This window comes from Aspergillus fumigatus, chromosome 1, assembly GCF_000002655.1.
Source record: "Aspergillus fumigatus Af293 chromosome 1, whole genome shotgun sequence".
In the NCBI taxonomy this organism is placed as follows: domain Eukaryota; kingdom Fungi; phylum Ascomycota; class Eurotiomycetes; order Eurotiales; family Aspergillaceae; genus Aspergillus; species Aspergillus fumigatus.
In genome coordinates this window covers 382274-397253 of record NC_007194.1, presented here as the reverse complement: position 1 = coordinate 397253, position 14980 = coordinate 382274, and the positions used below count along the sequence as shown (strand labels likewise).

Genomic DNA, 14980 nt, shown 5'->3' with positions numbered 1-14980 from the left:
CAGCACGCGGAAAATAGCCGCTGTGCTCTGTAGAAGTTTGATGGAAGAAGCAATACCACTGGCAGATTTCCTTTGCTTTGTCACATCTCACATGCCTGAATCACAGCCAGAGGCTGCTGACAATTCTATTTTGCTGTTTCCCTTGATGATGAATCTTACTTATCGTGATCTCGCAGTAAAGTTGCGCCTTGACAAGATAAGAGGTGATAGCTGGCGATGTGGAATACTACTGGCAGTACTGCAGAACACCTCATTGGATGAATGCTGCTACTCCAATTCTTTCTCCACTGTTGGCGTTTTGAAGGAATGGTGGCGTCTTCTTGTCCACGTATTAAGCTTGATCCTTATCTCTTGTTCCGACCGGAATTGCACGAATTACCTGCAGAGCGAGTTTCCTCCAGTCGTGAGGCTGTAGTCATGGTTCATGAGGTGTGAGTCTGGATCGGTCGTGTTATCTCTCCCATTCACTGATTCGTAGACTTTTGGTTTGGAATCCTTACTGTAATGGGCGAATCCTACTATTTTCGACCCCCTCGACGGAGTACTTAAGAGGTCATCTATGACGGACTTTTCGGCCCGATTGTATCATCTTATACAGAGTAGATAGAGGAGATATTGCAATTAATTATGTACAGTTTTGTGAGGCTCAGTAACTAACTGTGGTGCTCATAGTGGTGATGATTTTTCATTGATTCCCACTGTGTTGCTATACATAGATAAGCTGCTGCTGTTGCTTGCTATAGAAAGATTCTAATAGCAGGACAAAGATGCTGCGTGTCTCGTCAGACCTGCCTGATTTACTTGTATGCTAGGTGGAGAGGTTGTTAGAGACTATAAAGCTCACATCTTTTATGCAACACTGCTAAAGCCTAAAGTCTTTCCCACCACCTGTCAATTTGGAGCAGTCTGCCGCGGTTAAGATGTTGCAGCACCATGGTGAAGGCAGTGGGGCTCGCGAATTAAACACCTCAAATAAGCCCTAAGATCTGCATGGGGGCCAACAAAGGCCACTGCTCACAACCCATATTAGTTATCTTGCTAGTGCAACTGTGCGCACAGTGAGGCAGATCGCCCGCCACTAAACCTCGCCTATGTTATTAGTGCTTACATTGAGCTGAGCCATGGCCTTTCCGCGGACATGTGTTACACTAGCATACGGCCGCGCTGAAGAAACGGACAGTGGGAGAGGGGGCGTCCGATCTCGGAGACGGGCCGTCAGATGCTCGAATAAGTGGACCGAGAGCCGCCGGCCCGTATCTTGCAGGAATAGTGCATGCAGGAATAGCTGTCTGCACGAATAGTTGTCGGCAGTAATAGTTGTCTGCAGGAATACGGAGTAGTGTCTACAAGAAGAGTGCCTTTGAACCCTGTCAACCATGTTTGCAGTCTCGACCCCTGCAAGCGACCACCACCCCGCCAGGTGGTCGTTATAAGGTGGGAGTATGGTAGGCCGGACTTGATCAACCGACGTCCGTCAAACAATGTTACAATCCTCCCCAGTTATTCTGTCTTCGCTCCGTAGGGACCGTCCCACCCCAAAATCCGTCCAAGGGCCTCGCCTCCAATGTTTCACACATTCAATCTGACCGCGCCAGCGCGACATGGTCCTGATCCGCGCGCTCCGAGTTCGGCACTGCCATCCAGACAACGACAGAAAGTATCGCGGGCATGCGATCGATGCCGTACCTTCCGCATCAAATGCGGGGAGAAGCCGTCCCACAACCTTCCAATTCATCTCCCGTCCAACAGCCACAAACGGACCACCATGCTCGCAGTTCGCTCCAGCACGCCATAACCATGATAATTATCGTCCACGACCTCTGCTCGTCTTCCGACCTTTTTTTTGGCTGGCCCGCAATTCTGCACCCGTTGTGGAACGCCACGGTAACTATTCTTGGATTCGTTGTAGCGAACCCGTCCTCTTCGCGGTCACGGAGGGCAATCCAGTGGATCTTCAAGGCCTTGGCTGTATTTGAGGCCTTCGCAGCAACCGAACCTTTCGCTGCTCGAGCTGAAACTCTCACGAAATCACTTGTCACGAAACTGAATGACATATTGACCACCCTGGATGAAAAGTCGGAGCAGGAGCAGACAAACGACCGCGGCAGAATTGCCCCGGGATTGACACTGCAGCAATCACCCGACTCTGTAACCTCAACTACTCCATCATCCGCGAACCCGGTTGATATGCTGAGGGGGTCTCTCGCGGGAGGGTTGGAGCACACTTTTGATAATACATTTTTCACGGATGACAGCCTTTGCTCGTCGATTGAAGCAGCTGAGATTAACACATGGGCCGCCTATCAAGATCATCTTGACATATGGAATGGCAGCCACTCAGATAAAGCTCTGGATGCAACATATACACTGGGAATAGGCAATACTCCTTGAGAAATGGCTACATGATTGACTCTACACTCTTGAAACGCAAGGGTTTTTTTTTTTTTTTTTTTTTTTTTTTTTTTTTTTTTTTTAGGTGAGGTGTGTCTATACAAGGGACTATATAGCATGGCTACTTTGCAAGGGCTGGGTCCCGCGCCGTGCCGTCCTACCTGGCCAGGAACGATAGACAGAGTAGAAACAACACTTGAGAGAGACAAAGGGAGAAGGATAGATAGATATAGATCGATAGAACATCAATTATAGTCCGATGCAGCAATCCCTGGTTCTGGTTTGGGCTCTTTGTGGACATTGCGGCCGTACGACGACAGTTGGGCCCTAAAGTAGACAGAGGCCGTACCGGACCCCAAAAAGAACTGAAGAAAGTAGGGATGGGGCTCTAATCGGCGTGTCCGACTATACTACTGTAGCATGGATCTCAGCAGCTTCGAGGTTGCACCTGGCGTTCCGTATAGCAACGTGGCCAGAATCTCCGAGTCGAGTCAGAGATAATCACGTCGAATCAGTCAGATAATGCATCATTTTCCTCCTCTCCATTCGTCGTCAATACCAACTAACAGTACTCAATAAATTGCATACAGGCAGTGGAGTAAACACTCCGTATCCCGCCTGGTTAGAAAAAGGACTACTGCAAAAGGACTGCAGTAGTGTATAACTGAACTGTTTTTCTGCAATTCCCTTTGGATTGCCCGATACGGGTGCCGCCGCTTTTATGAGGGCTTCACGTGAGACCGCCGTGAGCGCTCCGGGCACTCATCGAACACTCACTGAGCACACACTGAGCACGCACCAACCTCTCCGGCAGCTCCCGGATTACTCAGTGATCCCGTCGACATGCCGCCTGAGTAATCCAGAGCAGCTCAGGCTCGCACCCATGTGGTAAATCACGTGATGACTTAGTGCTCTCTAAACCTCATACATCCTAAAACTGGGGAGATCTATGAGATCCACCATCACTTCCATGAGGGCATCACAAAGGCCATGGGAGATTACGTCTTAGCCTGGTCTTTGTTCAACATAGTCTCACGACAGAATACAGGGGTAGGCTCTGATGGATCACAAGCAATCAAACCTAACAGAGGATTACCCTGTGTTTCCCCGGCCCCCCATGCTACGCAGGTATAAAATGATATTCTCCCAAGCTTGCCAACGGGGGAATTTCAACTTTCCTGGTCCTGCGTTGATCGTACTTTTACTGGTCCCGTCCCCTATATTTTGTCACCACTTTTCTTTCCGTTTTCGTCTTCCAATATGGCCGGCGTTTCCGATGCTTGGAAGGCTGCCCAAAAAGCTGCCCGCGAAGAGAGAAAGAGAGAGCAGGCCCGTCAACGTCGCGAACAGCGAGGTTATGATCCGAAAGCCTATCGAGAGAAGGATGCTCAACGGAGCTGGAGTAAAGCATCTCCGGAGACGAAAGAGGATTACCTTAAACGGGTGCGCACGTACGAGAAGTGAGTATCCGCGCTCTGTCATACTAGAACTACACCAGCTCAGATGAGCTTGATAGTTTCCTTGTCGAGGAGAAGGGAATGCCTGTAGGCTACAAAGTTGGCAAGGAACATCCAGTCCCAACGCTCGATGAGCTCAAGGAACTGTTTCGATGGTACATTGATTCTACGAAGGGCAAACTCGACCCCGAAGGACGGCCTACCATGAAGACGACTCTTATCCGAGCCCAACAATTCGTTCCCGGGTTTGCACTCGAAACTGGAAAGCGCATTCCTGAACAGGATGCCACTGAGCTTTACTGCGTGAGCCGACCTTCCCATGATGAATACAGTGCTGTCTGACTTTGGCAGTGGATTGAGAAAGATTTGGTGGCACAGAAGTTTATCAAAGTAATTAAGAAGCCTAAATATAATGTCAAGCCTGGCGATTTTGAAAGGGGTATGAGGACTCTTTGGGCAGATGATGACCTAATTTTCATGTCTGGGAGGTTTCGGGTACAATTCCATTTCACTACTCTCCTGTACTTTTGCATAGGTGCAAGGGTGGCCGCGATTTGCCCTAAGTTCAAGCACAGAGCTGAACGAGGCCTGCGTTATAAGGTAAGTGTTCTTATATCTACGGCCTCCTATCAAACGCTCACATGTATAGCATATCGAACTTGTCCTGTTTCGTACTGTCGATGCTCCTTGGAAGATTGGATATCGACTTGATCAGACATGGGTGAAGAACAACGTAGACCCAGAAAATACAGCGTATGTCAAGTTCGACCGTCTATGTTTTCTTCGTTTAATATCTTGGAAGCTGACCGTTGGACCCTCAGACTCGGCGCTGCAATATGGGACTGCGATGAGCCCCTTTATGCCGGAGCACTTTTGCTGCTCGCTCTTGCTATCACTGATGGTGCTCTCTTTGGCTATTCGTCTGCCGCCGATTTCTTCGAGCAAGTGATCCCTCCTGGATGTAATCAGCTTCCGCTCAGATGGAATGACAAGGCTTTGAATCGATGCATTATCAGACACACAACAGCGAAAGGAGTCAGCGAGGATCTACTGTTGAAGGAACGATACTAGGAGGCTTTCCGCCAGATCCTCCGGAAAATCTATCTTAATACTCCCACCATTCATGATTACCGCCGCCATCTAGCAGAGTCCGTTAAGGGTTTGTTATTGATCCTGGCCATCGTTTACGCCAATGGGAAATGGTGACTAATAGTTCAAGCAGAGAAATATACGCTACAGAGTGCTTCTCAGCTTCTCGGGCATAAGTCGACGTCTGTAACAGCTGAAAGTTATGTTGCATCCCTTTGTAGTGTTGATGGGCTCAATGCCGCCAGAGGCAAGGAGACTGATCATACTCACATTGAATACTTCCAAGGCTACGAGTAATTCTATGAACAAGGTCTTCCTCGCAAGTTGCCAATACAGAAGGAACTTGAACTTGGGTCGGATGCTCTGCTCGTCGAAATGAGGGCTGAGATCGATAATGCGGGGACCCCTGGTGATCGTGAACGCTTAAACGCCCAGTATCGGGCCCAGAAAAAAAGGATCTACGCACGTGAGTTAGAACGGTTTCGGAAGGAATGGGTTCGACAGCGGCGGGATCAGTTCATATTAACAAGGGGAAAAGAGTGCCCAATATACGGGGAGCAAAGCGCAGAGAAAAGGACTTGGTGCGACATTATGCCTGAGCTGGGACGTCTGGTGACTGTTATGTCTTCCGATGAACCTCTTGAGTTTGAGGCGAAAAGGGCTGTCGTGGAGGACTTGGTGATACATTGCCAAAGGGATTACGACGTGGTGTATCTTCCTGGACAGGAGCCTGTCGAAGGGCGATGCCCTGCTTATGGATGCGGTAAAGTCATGCAAGAGTAAGCCTAGCCTGTCATTTCTGCGTGGACTAGTGACTGACACTTTGAAGTCTGAAGAGACCCCAAAGAAGCAGCCATATTCAATCCCACATTCGACGGGAGAAATCTCGTGTGATGGGTATTCCTCTTGCGCGAGTGAAGTATTATTGGGAGTGCTTTTCCTTTCACGATGCCCAGAGCTCTGATTTTGAGGAGCATTGTGCAAGCCACCTACGGTCGATGACCATCCAACATTATGAAGTGATGGTATTTCGCAATACCACCGTCCGTGCAGGATACTGTATCGAATGTCTGTGGGACAATAAAAAAAATGCCGTGGCTAGGATGAGGAGCTTTAACAGAAGCACAGATCTGAGAAATCACCTGGAAGAGCATATCAGCGAAAAGTCATGGCCGTCCAAGTGCTCTGGCTGTAGCCACATCTCTACCGATCAACAAGATTATAGGGAACACCTTCACGATGTACACCATTACAACAAGGCTATTTGCGTCCCATCCGAGAAAGCCCGCAAGAAGCGATCTTTCTCTGACATAGACGAGGGATGTGTCGGAGATCAGGACCCACCTAAGCGGGAGAGGCGCCCCCGGAAGCAGCAGAAGAAGTCCTCAGCATCACCGCACGCTAGTCTAAAAGATCTGAAGATTATCCTCTGGGAACCTCCCATAAGACAACACCAGGCCGTGTTTCCTCTTCCCGCTGAGGCGGCGCATGAGAATGGAGAGCGCCTCACGGATCTCGCCTACCAAGCGGTTAATCACTGCGGGCACTTTGAATAAATGCCTTGTACAAGTCCAGATGACAACAGTATCCACTTGGCCTTATCTGATGTTATGGATGTTATTAATAGTCCTCGCCATGGAGCAATCAGTTCGGTTCCCAGCGCTACTGTAATCGACCCGCGGATCCTAGATATATCTACCACTAGTTTATCCTGGCCAGAAGAGAAGCACTAACATGATTATTTAGACCCCAGAGAGTAGTTAGCAAGCAGCTCTTTGGCAGAGAGGCATAGGATTGATTTCCCATCTCAGATGTCGTGCGCCGACCCAGCCCTGGACAGTACGGAATCCCAAGGCGATAATGTTCCTGAGACCGGCAGCGCACTTATTGTTCCCACATCATCATCTTAAAACCCACTAAGAAAACAGCCGGTGTGACAATTAACGAGAGATAAATTGTCAGCGGTTGCGGAACTGCCGGCGACTACCCAAACCTCATCTGGCGTGTGCACAAGAGGAAGCAAGCTAGAGCCAGGTCTAGCGTCAGGTGGGCCATTAACGCGAGCCAAAGCAAGAGCTCACACAGCGAAGGTTCATCAGCGGTCTACAAGTACCCATATCTCAGCTTGGAAGGCTAGACCTTACAGCCAGAAAGAGGACTAGTTACTGAAAGTCCTAATGCGGAATGCAGGGTGCGTTGAAGAGATAGCACATGCCTTTCAAAGGCGCTTTCCGGACCGATCCACGGCTTCTCTTAGGAAACGTTGGTTGCAGATTCAGCCGCGAGTACGGCGGTCGACGAGGCCAAGACCGCTTAGGCATGTTTCATAGCGTTGCTAGTATATCATATGCTCATTGTTATACAGCGATTAAATTTTGCTTATATCCACAACTTTCTGCTTCCAAGGGACTTCGTTATCATATCATCTAATGACGCTTCCAGATATAGTAATGCATAAACGTGCTACAGAGTCCCTTGTCTCTTCTGATCTGACTAGTGCGCCGGATGCATGCGTAGTATCAACTGTCGGAAAGTCGAGAGTGATTACTTCTGTAAGAGTTATGCATATTTTGTGCCGACGGAGTAGGGCAAGAACAGATGCGTGGGCAGTAGGTGGTAATCGTGACTCGTTGCTGAATAGCTGTTTCCCTTTTACGTCCAAATACATTACCTTACGAACCGGGCTTTGACGATACATCCCTCCGCACCGCCACATAACATACCTGACAGAACGAGACGACCCGTTGGTAATATAACGTCGGTAAGGTTGGTGTCACAGAAGTTACTATGATGTCATGGCATGTATCGACCATGGACACGTGTCTCTTTGCCCAATCTTGCACCCCTGTGAGTAGTTTGCTACTCTTCCATTCCAGCGTGATCTATCTACGCCTGTGACATATTTCACCAGACAAGCGTTTTTCTATCCGTGGTGGATGGCCGGTCCCTCGTCGGATCCTCCCTAGCCTGAGAGAGACTGTTTGCACGCTTCTTTCGAGTCCGTATTTCTTCCTTAGCTTTCTGCCTTCCATAACTGTCCTACCATCTGTCAGTGCCCCTGACATGAGCTCTTAATACCTGTGGTAGGCTTGTAATATTCTACTGTGAGCTTCTTAATGACAGTTTCTTATTATATTCTCAATACCATGGAAACATCTCGCCGCTGACTTTGATGCGACAGAAAGACTCTCCCCCCAACCTACCTTTCCGGATATCGACAAGCACAGTAAGAACGACACGTCAAGAACCACCGTTGTACAAGCACAGCGTGATGCAAGATATTGCCCACCTGCGAAAAGATACTGGCTAGCAAACGAACTGCTCGAGCTCTCCAACACCGCCGGCAAAATTTTGCTGGAGCTCATCGTCGTGTTACAGTATCACCTGTGACTGAGGGACGCATATAGATGTAAAGCTAGGCCTACCATATCTTCACACCCTTGCGATTGAAACCATCCAGGACGAGTCCTCCAGGCATAGGTAAGATAGACTCCTACAGGGTGGCATTTCAAGGGGTAGCCTTATCGGTTTCCAAAATTCCATCCTGTGGCTTTCCCTCATTGTATCGACCATATTACGTTAGCTAGTATGTTTAGGGAGCAAATGTACGGTCCTACGGAGCAAGAGGCGCAATATGGCGACTACTTTCTCTAGTCGGAAAAAAATATTTCTTGATGCACGCCAGAATACCATGGCTCGCAGGGGTACATTCGTGCCAAATGTTAGAGAAGCTTGGACTATGTAGAGAACAATATGAAGCATGATTCTATGACCACCCAGCTGCAAATTAAGTTTTTCGACAAATAAAGGTCAAATAGAAAGAGTATAAAACGACGGTGAGAAATTCCGGACATCGTCGGATAAATCGCACGAGCCCACAATGAATCGGCTGTTGAATGGAAGCCGGTAATGCCTAGTTGTAGAGTACGCTGAACGCGATGAGCTTCTTCCTCTCTTCAGTGGAGAATGTAGTCTGTGGAATGGTGTACGCGTAGAATGCACGTAGGAAAATACTGAAAGCTACTCACTGCTCCTCGAAAAGGTAGCTCATGTGAGTTTTCGTCCTAACCGCATCGGGCGTAACAGCTTATGGAGTATTGGTTGAGCCAATGTGTCAACGCGAAAAACAGGTAGGATGTGAGTGGAACATACGTGTTGGTGGAAGGAGGATCGTTGAACCATGTCCATGGGCCACGGCATCTAGTTAGAGCAAACCTGCTGGTGGAGTTGTCGGCGTCAGAGGAGTTGAGCATTTTGAGGTCGATGCGAAGAGGCTTACCTAAGGATGATTAAACCCCGTCGGCTGAGTACTCGGCACGATGAGAGCGGCCCTGCCGCTCTGAACTATACACATTCAATCGGAGCCTCCGATATCTAGGTATTTCAACAATCCGAGCAAGACTGTGCTATCGCCATATCAAGAACCGGTGGTTGAACTATGTCGCTGATGCCCGAGCATTCAATGCTCGTTGAATCACGGTGCGGAATTGTCTTGTAGAGCTCGCTGCTCATTGACTGTTCATGGGTGGCTGAACCCCGTAGTGGTTGAACGTTGGCCGACGAATCCGCTAAGTTTATCATTCAAACGGCAGCCGTACAAGTTCCAGAGACTAGCTGGGCTTCTGGGTGATCAGGCAGGTTCATCTAGTGGCCAATGTAGTGCCGTGGCCGGGAAGTCGGTTCACTGCGGTCGTGGACTGATCTAGCTCTGGACTCTTCAAAAATTGCAAATTAATCTCGGCTGTTAAAGAAGTGTCCATGAAAAGCTGCCAGGTTAGACGATCTGTCGCTGACTACCTTGCTTGTCTCTCGATACTGGTGTAATATGTGCATTGTTGTGTAGTGTAGCTGGTGGGCACTCTTAATCACTCTCTGGTACGTTGCTGGGCTTAAGCGAGACAGAAAAAAATTTATGTGCTTGGAAATCTATATAATATACATGTTAATGGACGTTATTGGGACATTTCCTTTGCCAGTCCCCAAGCAGCGATTGGCCCCTCCAGGTGAAAGCTCCCTTCCGCTGGATCATACAGAAGCGTTTCCAGACTGGGTACTTCCTTGGCGAAGTTGCTGAATCTCTTCTTCTAGTTCCCAGATTCGTCGGTGAGCTCCCTCCAAGAATGTCTGTTGCGTAAGAATCCGCACCTGATGAGCGAGATGGGCTATCTTTTGCTGAACCAGTGGCGGGACTCCTTGCTGAACTAGCTGCTGAACTAGCTGCTGAACTAGCTGCTGAAATAGCTGCTGAAATAGCTGCTGAACAGGTTGCTGGAATTGCCGTATGACCTGATGCACCTCCTGCAGCATTTCTTGCTTCCGCTGCTCCTCCAGTTGCTGCTGAACCGGCCCGAAGATATATGGGCTTGTAGCTCTCTTTTGTATTTCGCCTGCATTGCTTGCTGAGCTGCTTGTAGTTCTCCCTTGAAATACACCTGTATCTCTTGCTGAGCTGCTTGTAGCTCTTCCTTAACTTCTTCTGCACTGTTTGTTGGAATTCCTGCCTCAGTTCTTGCATTGTTTGTTGTTTAAGACTTTCAATTATTAGTCGCTCTTGTTCGTTGGTGATCTACTTGTTGCATTGGGTTTACCGCCCGTGGCTAGATCACTGGAATAGCTGCCTGCTGCAGCTGCAGCTGTTTGTGGTATCGGGACATTGATGGGATTGGCATGCTGGTGGTGTGTTATGGGCACCAATCAAGCTGGCGACCATGTCGCGGCACTCGGTACAGTGACGAAATAGTTTTGTGCGCCTTGTTGTGTCAAGGGAGGTTGGCCGGAAGACTGCATCGTGATATCAATTGCAGAGTCAAAGCTTATTGAGGTAGGGACACATTTGATTTTCGTGGGGGCAGCCAGTGCGGGCTTGTGATCTGCCTAAAGCTTTTCTAGGACCACGGATCCGAAAATGTGAGGTCCTGAAGAGACGCAGAGGTAGACATTATTAGTTCACCGCCTTCCAGGCTATCACTCAGTTCACTCCCTCCACGCCGGGGTGCGCGTCCAACAGTAGGAAGCCGCAAGAACTTCGTTCACTCCGCCTCAGCGGGTGTACTGACCTACGCTCACTGGCCAATGGCTATCTTAATGACTTCTTCCGACACAGGTGCTCAACAAGAGCCACCTACCCCTGAGCGGGCCAGGAGTGTTGACTTCACCACTCGTCATCCAGACCTCGGCTTGGGCTCCCTCAAAAGTGCCGATATCTTTGTGCCTGGATTTATGACTGTTCTGGATAATTATCGAACTATACTGCAGCAGGGAGGCAGTATTGCGCTTGGCCGTGGGGAGACTTTGGCAAGCGTCCGCTTGGACAGAAGCCTCTCAGCTCTTTTCTCGACAGAAGCACCGGAGGTGATACAAGGTCCAGCGATCACCTGGACAGCACTCGTTCTTTCTGCTGGACCTCACTTTGACGGAGAATCGCAGTTTAAAGTAGGAGAAAGCCTCGTCGAGGTCGTGGGCGATGACCTGGAGCTTATTCGCTCTGGTCGGCCTTGGCGATTCCTGTCTCCTTGGCCAGACAGAGACGATTGCGAAGCAGAACTGAGAGCGACTGAGATGACTTTACACGAACTACTTGACACCGAGCAGCTAATCTGTGAAGGTGAGAACGTAAACTTCCGCAAGATATTAAATACTAACCTGCTTTGGTCTAGTTCTTGAGAAATCCGCGTTCCTTGAGAACGAATTGAGGAGTCGCCAGCGCCTAATAGACCAACTTCGTTCAGGCGAGCAGCGCCCTACGCCTACCACAGCTAATGCTGGCAGTGCAACTGTTCACAGTAAAGATTCGTCTGATTGTTCTTCTCACGAAGCCTTCGCGGTCACCGCCGTTAATAAAGTTTGCCAAGCTAACTCAACAGGCACTGCAAGCGATATATCTGGCCCAGGTGAGACCAGAAGTCAAAAATCGATAGACCTGGGTAGTCCACGCATTCCAGGTGCAGCTATGGCACCGGAGAGTGTGCAAGCAGGAGTCCCGCACTTGGACTTCATTTTGAACCTCCACGAGTAAGTCAATTGCCAAGGGTCAGAAAATCTAGCTCAACGTCTTCTCACCATATCGGGACAGTATTCTCAACGAGCCGAGCAGTAATGCTGCGATGCATTGGTCAAGGGATGGTTGTTCATTTTTCCTCGTAGAAGAAAGCAAATTTCCCCATTATTTGCTTTCCCGCCTATCCGTCGTCTCTTATTCCTCTCTCATCCGACGACTGTACTACTACGGATTCCACAAATCCCGGGGAGCATATTACCATGAGCGCTTCATACGAGGACAGCCTTGCCCCATACGCCCCGGCCGGGCTAGGAGTCACGATTGTCTACCCTCGCCCAACAGCGCATGTCGGCCACGCGTCAAATATATCAGACGTCGTCGTCAGCGAGAGAAGGCTAACGATTAATCTTTTCTGAAATGAACTTTAACTTTGCTATAGCTTCGGTTCTGACTGTGTATTTTATAAAGAACGAGGACTGAAATCCTAATGATGTCCTGTAATAATGAGAAGCAACGCAGCATAATGGTAGAGTGACTCGACTCGCCCAATTGGTTCAAGATACTCGGATGTCTATGAGAATTCACCAATGAGATACCGTTTGAAGTTTGATGCTCCATTCTCCCTCTGGACTTGCGTTATCTCAATGATTGGACATGTCAAGACAACAAATGCGATGGCATAAACTGGCTGTTCTCCAAAGACTTGCAGTGCCTGAGTATGAACCCACTCTTTCTACCTCGAGGTCTGTAGAGGACGAGACTATCTGGGCTCGCAGTTTGACATCAAAATGAGGAAGTCATCGTTGGTCCTTGTCCGCGGATGGGAGAACGCCTGCTTATTATTAGTTCATCATTCACATCGTTAATTCAAGGATTCTGCCTGTCTCATAGCTGGTACGTAATCATGTGACTTGTAAATCCATTGGCGGTTCATACTGTCACTCAAGACCACCACCATTGCCATATCAAGCTCGCCACACATTTGGCGAAGTTTGCGGAAGACTGTTCGGCGCCGCCGACCTTCGGATGGCTTCGATGCTTGACGTTCCATGATGAAGAATGTCAATTGACTATTGTTCCAGATGCACGAGGGAGCTCAGGAGAGATATTCATGAGATAGTTGCGAACTCTAATTTGTTGGGATTTTCATAGCCTGCATCCTGCTCCTATATGTGGTATCAACCTAATCCAAGCACAGTTTACGTGACTTTACCCGCTCAATGAAGCCCTCTTCGCCTAGTCTACGACCTAGAAGAATGAATTTTGCTTTGATGACACTTCTCTTCTGAATTGACTTAACACGTCTAAAGTTGTGTGTTGCGTTTGACTCCATGGTAAGATAAGCATGAAGGCTGTCTCTATGGTCAAGGTGAAAGAAGAATGATAAATATCCCTTCTAAGTGATTCCAGTAGTCAGAAATGATCTACGATGGCCTCTTATATCCATCATTATCCGATTGAGCCTCAAATAGTTGCCTTTCATCATTGTTTGCTGGTCTGCATTGGCCTCAATCTGGCCCTGGGGGATATTAGAGCAGCATGATGATACGTCAGCCTCCCTCAAGATCCCTGTCTTATCCCCAGCCAGTAGATGATCATAGAAAGCGCAAAGGTTGGAATGCTACGCCACTTTCGGCCGTGTGATCAATCACAAGGTTATGCACAATACCTTCAGCTGATGAGAACGCTCGTTTCCCCTCCATCACACGTTGGTCGCTGCTACTTCCGCCAACACATGCAAGCATATATGCATGCAGACTATTCTACGCCCCAAGCGAGGTAATGCCACGCAGCGTTTCGTAATTTTTAAACAAATAGGCTCTGCGGATGGATTGAAAACAGAAAAATAGCGCCGTCATTCATTTCATGGCGAATATTGGGCTTATAAGCGTGTCTTACTCGCTCCGACGTCAGCTCACCGATCGTTCCTCTTTCACTCCATGGCATTATTCCGACAATTTCTCTAACAATGTCACTTCGTCTAGCTACAGAAGCCTATACAGTAGCATGGTTCGCTCCCTTGCACTTTGAGGCTAGTGCTGCCATCCTCATGCTCGATGAACACCACCAAAGTCCGCTTCCGAATGAAGGCCAGCGGCTATGCTACAGATTTGGGCGGATGGGTAGGACTAATGTTGCGATCGCTTTCTTTCCAGCTGGAGAAATTGGAATTGGCGTTGCCGGCTATATGGCCTCCGAGATCCAGCGTGACCTGCGGAACATCAAGACTGGCATCCTCGTTGGTATAGGTGCGGGTATACCGCGATATGGACGTGATATGCGTCTAGGTGATGTGGTGGTCGCTAGTCCAACCGATAATAACTCCGGTGTTCTTGGATTTGATATGGTCAAAATTGAGCCGGAGCAAATCGTTCTCAAGCAATGGCAGAATGCGCCCGATAGACATATACGCTCCGCAATGACTAATCTCCGGGCTTCCCCCGAGACGACTGCAAGATTCATGTCGAACCTCAATAGGTTCAGGAGTACGAGCTTCCCTCAATGTCCTGTACCCCCGCCAAATGTCACCTGCGGGTCATTTACGCAGCGACGCGAGCCTCTTATCCATTATGGCTGTATTTTGTCCGGGAACAGTGTTATAAAGTCTGCCGAAATACGCAATCAATTAGCCCGTGAATACGATGCCCTTGCGATTGAAATGGAAGCAGCGGGAATGATGAATACCTTACCGGTTGCAGTGGTAAGAGGAATCAGTGATTGGGCAGATGCCGAAAAGAACGATGTTTGGCAGGAGTATGCAGCAGCGACCGCTGCAGCGGTAGCAAAGGATCTTCTAGCATGTCTAGACGGGAGTCATTCGATCAGCTGTAAGTATTGCATACTTACCATGCCTGATACATCTTCTCACATGCTTCAGGCGAAACTCAATTACGGGACCACCCAGCCGCGACCGTTCTAGCCCGCGAGACGGTGTCTGGTTTACCTTTCTTACCTTTGGTTGAGCCTCCCAGCAGACTCGAGGCGCTGCTAAATGCATCTCCCACTTCACTCCGCAACTTCCTTCGAATATCCCTTAAATTTGGAC

At 48.8% G+C, this 14980-nt stretch overlaps 6 protein-coding genes across 6 annotated transcripts; all 6 read left to right on the top strand.

Annotated features, from left to right (window-relative positions):
- Positions 1 to 1668: 1668 nt before the first annotated feature.
- AFUA_1G01100 (putative transcription factor) lies at positions 1669 to 2391 on the top strand (the record flags this gene model as incomplete). Its single annotated transcript, XM_744767.1, has 1 exon — positions 1669 to 2391. The coding sequence occupies one exon, from the start codon at positions 1669 to 1671 to the stop codon at positions 2389 to 2391; it is 723 nt and encodes a 240-aa protein (XP_749860.1).
- A 1260-nt stretch (positions 2392 to 3651) lies between these two features.
- AFUA_1G01090 (uncharacterized protein) lies at positions 3652 to 4797 on the top strand (the record flags this gene model as incomplete). Its single annotated transcript, XM_744766.1, has 5 exons — positions 3652 to 3851; positions 3890 to 4151; positions 4200 to 4287; positions 4309 to 4448; positions 4564 to 4797. 5 exons carry the CDS (start codon positions 3652 to 3654, stop codon positions 4795 to 4797), a joined length of 924 nt encoding a protein of 307 aa, XP_749859.1.
- A 515-nt stretch (positions 4798 to 5312) lies between these two features.
- On the top strand, positions 5313 to 5831 carry AFUA_1G01080 (uncharacterized protein; the record flags this gene model as incomplete). The annotated part of the gene is made up of 2 exons (XM_744765.1): positions 5313 to 5716; positions 5774 to 5831. The coding sequence occupies 2 exons, from the start codon at positions 5313 to 5315 to the stop codon at positions 5829 to 5831; spliced, it is 462 nt and encodes a 153-aa protein (XP_749858.1).
- Positions 5832 to 5959: 128 nt separating this feature from the next.
- Positions 5960 to 6493, top strand: AFUA_1G01070 (uncharacterized protein; the record flags this gene model as incomplete). The annotated part of the gene is made up of 3 exons (XM_744764.1): positions 5960 to 5996; positions 6066 to 6117; positions 6163 to 6493. The coding sequence occupies 3 exons, from the start codon at positions 5960 to 5962 to the stop codon at positions 6491 to 6493; spliced, it is 420 nt and encodes a 139-aa protein (XP_749857.1).
- Positions 6494 to 11009: 4516 nt separating this feature from the next.
- AFUA_1G01050 (uncharacterized protein) lies at positions 11010 to 11952 on the top strand (the record flags this gene model as incomplete). Its single annotated transcript, XM_744762.1, has 2 exons — positions 11010 to 11541; positions 11594 to 11952. 2 exons carry the CDS (start codon positions 11010 to 11012, stop codon positions 11950 to 11952), a joined length of 891 nt encoding a protein of 296 aa, XP_749855.1.
- Positions 11953 to 13903: 1951 nt separating this feature from the next.
- On the top strand, positions 13904 to 14854 carry AFUA_1G01040 (5'-methylthioadenosine/S-adenosylhomocysteine nucleosidase family protein; the record flags this gene model as incomplete). Its single annotated transcript, XM_744761.2, has 1 exon — positions 13904 to 14854. The coding sequence occupies one exon, from the start codon at positions 13904 to 13906 to the stop codon at positions 14852 to 14854; it is 951 nt and encodes a 316-aa protein (XP_749854.2).
- Between the last annotated feature and the right edge of the window lie 126 nt (positions 14855 to 14980).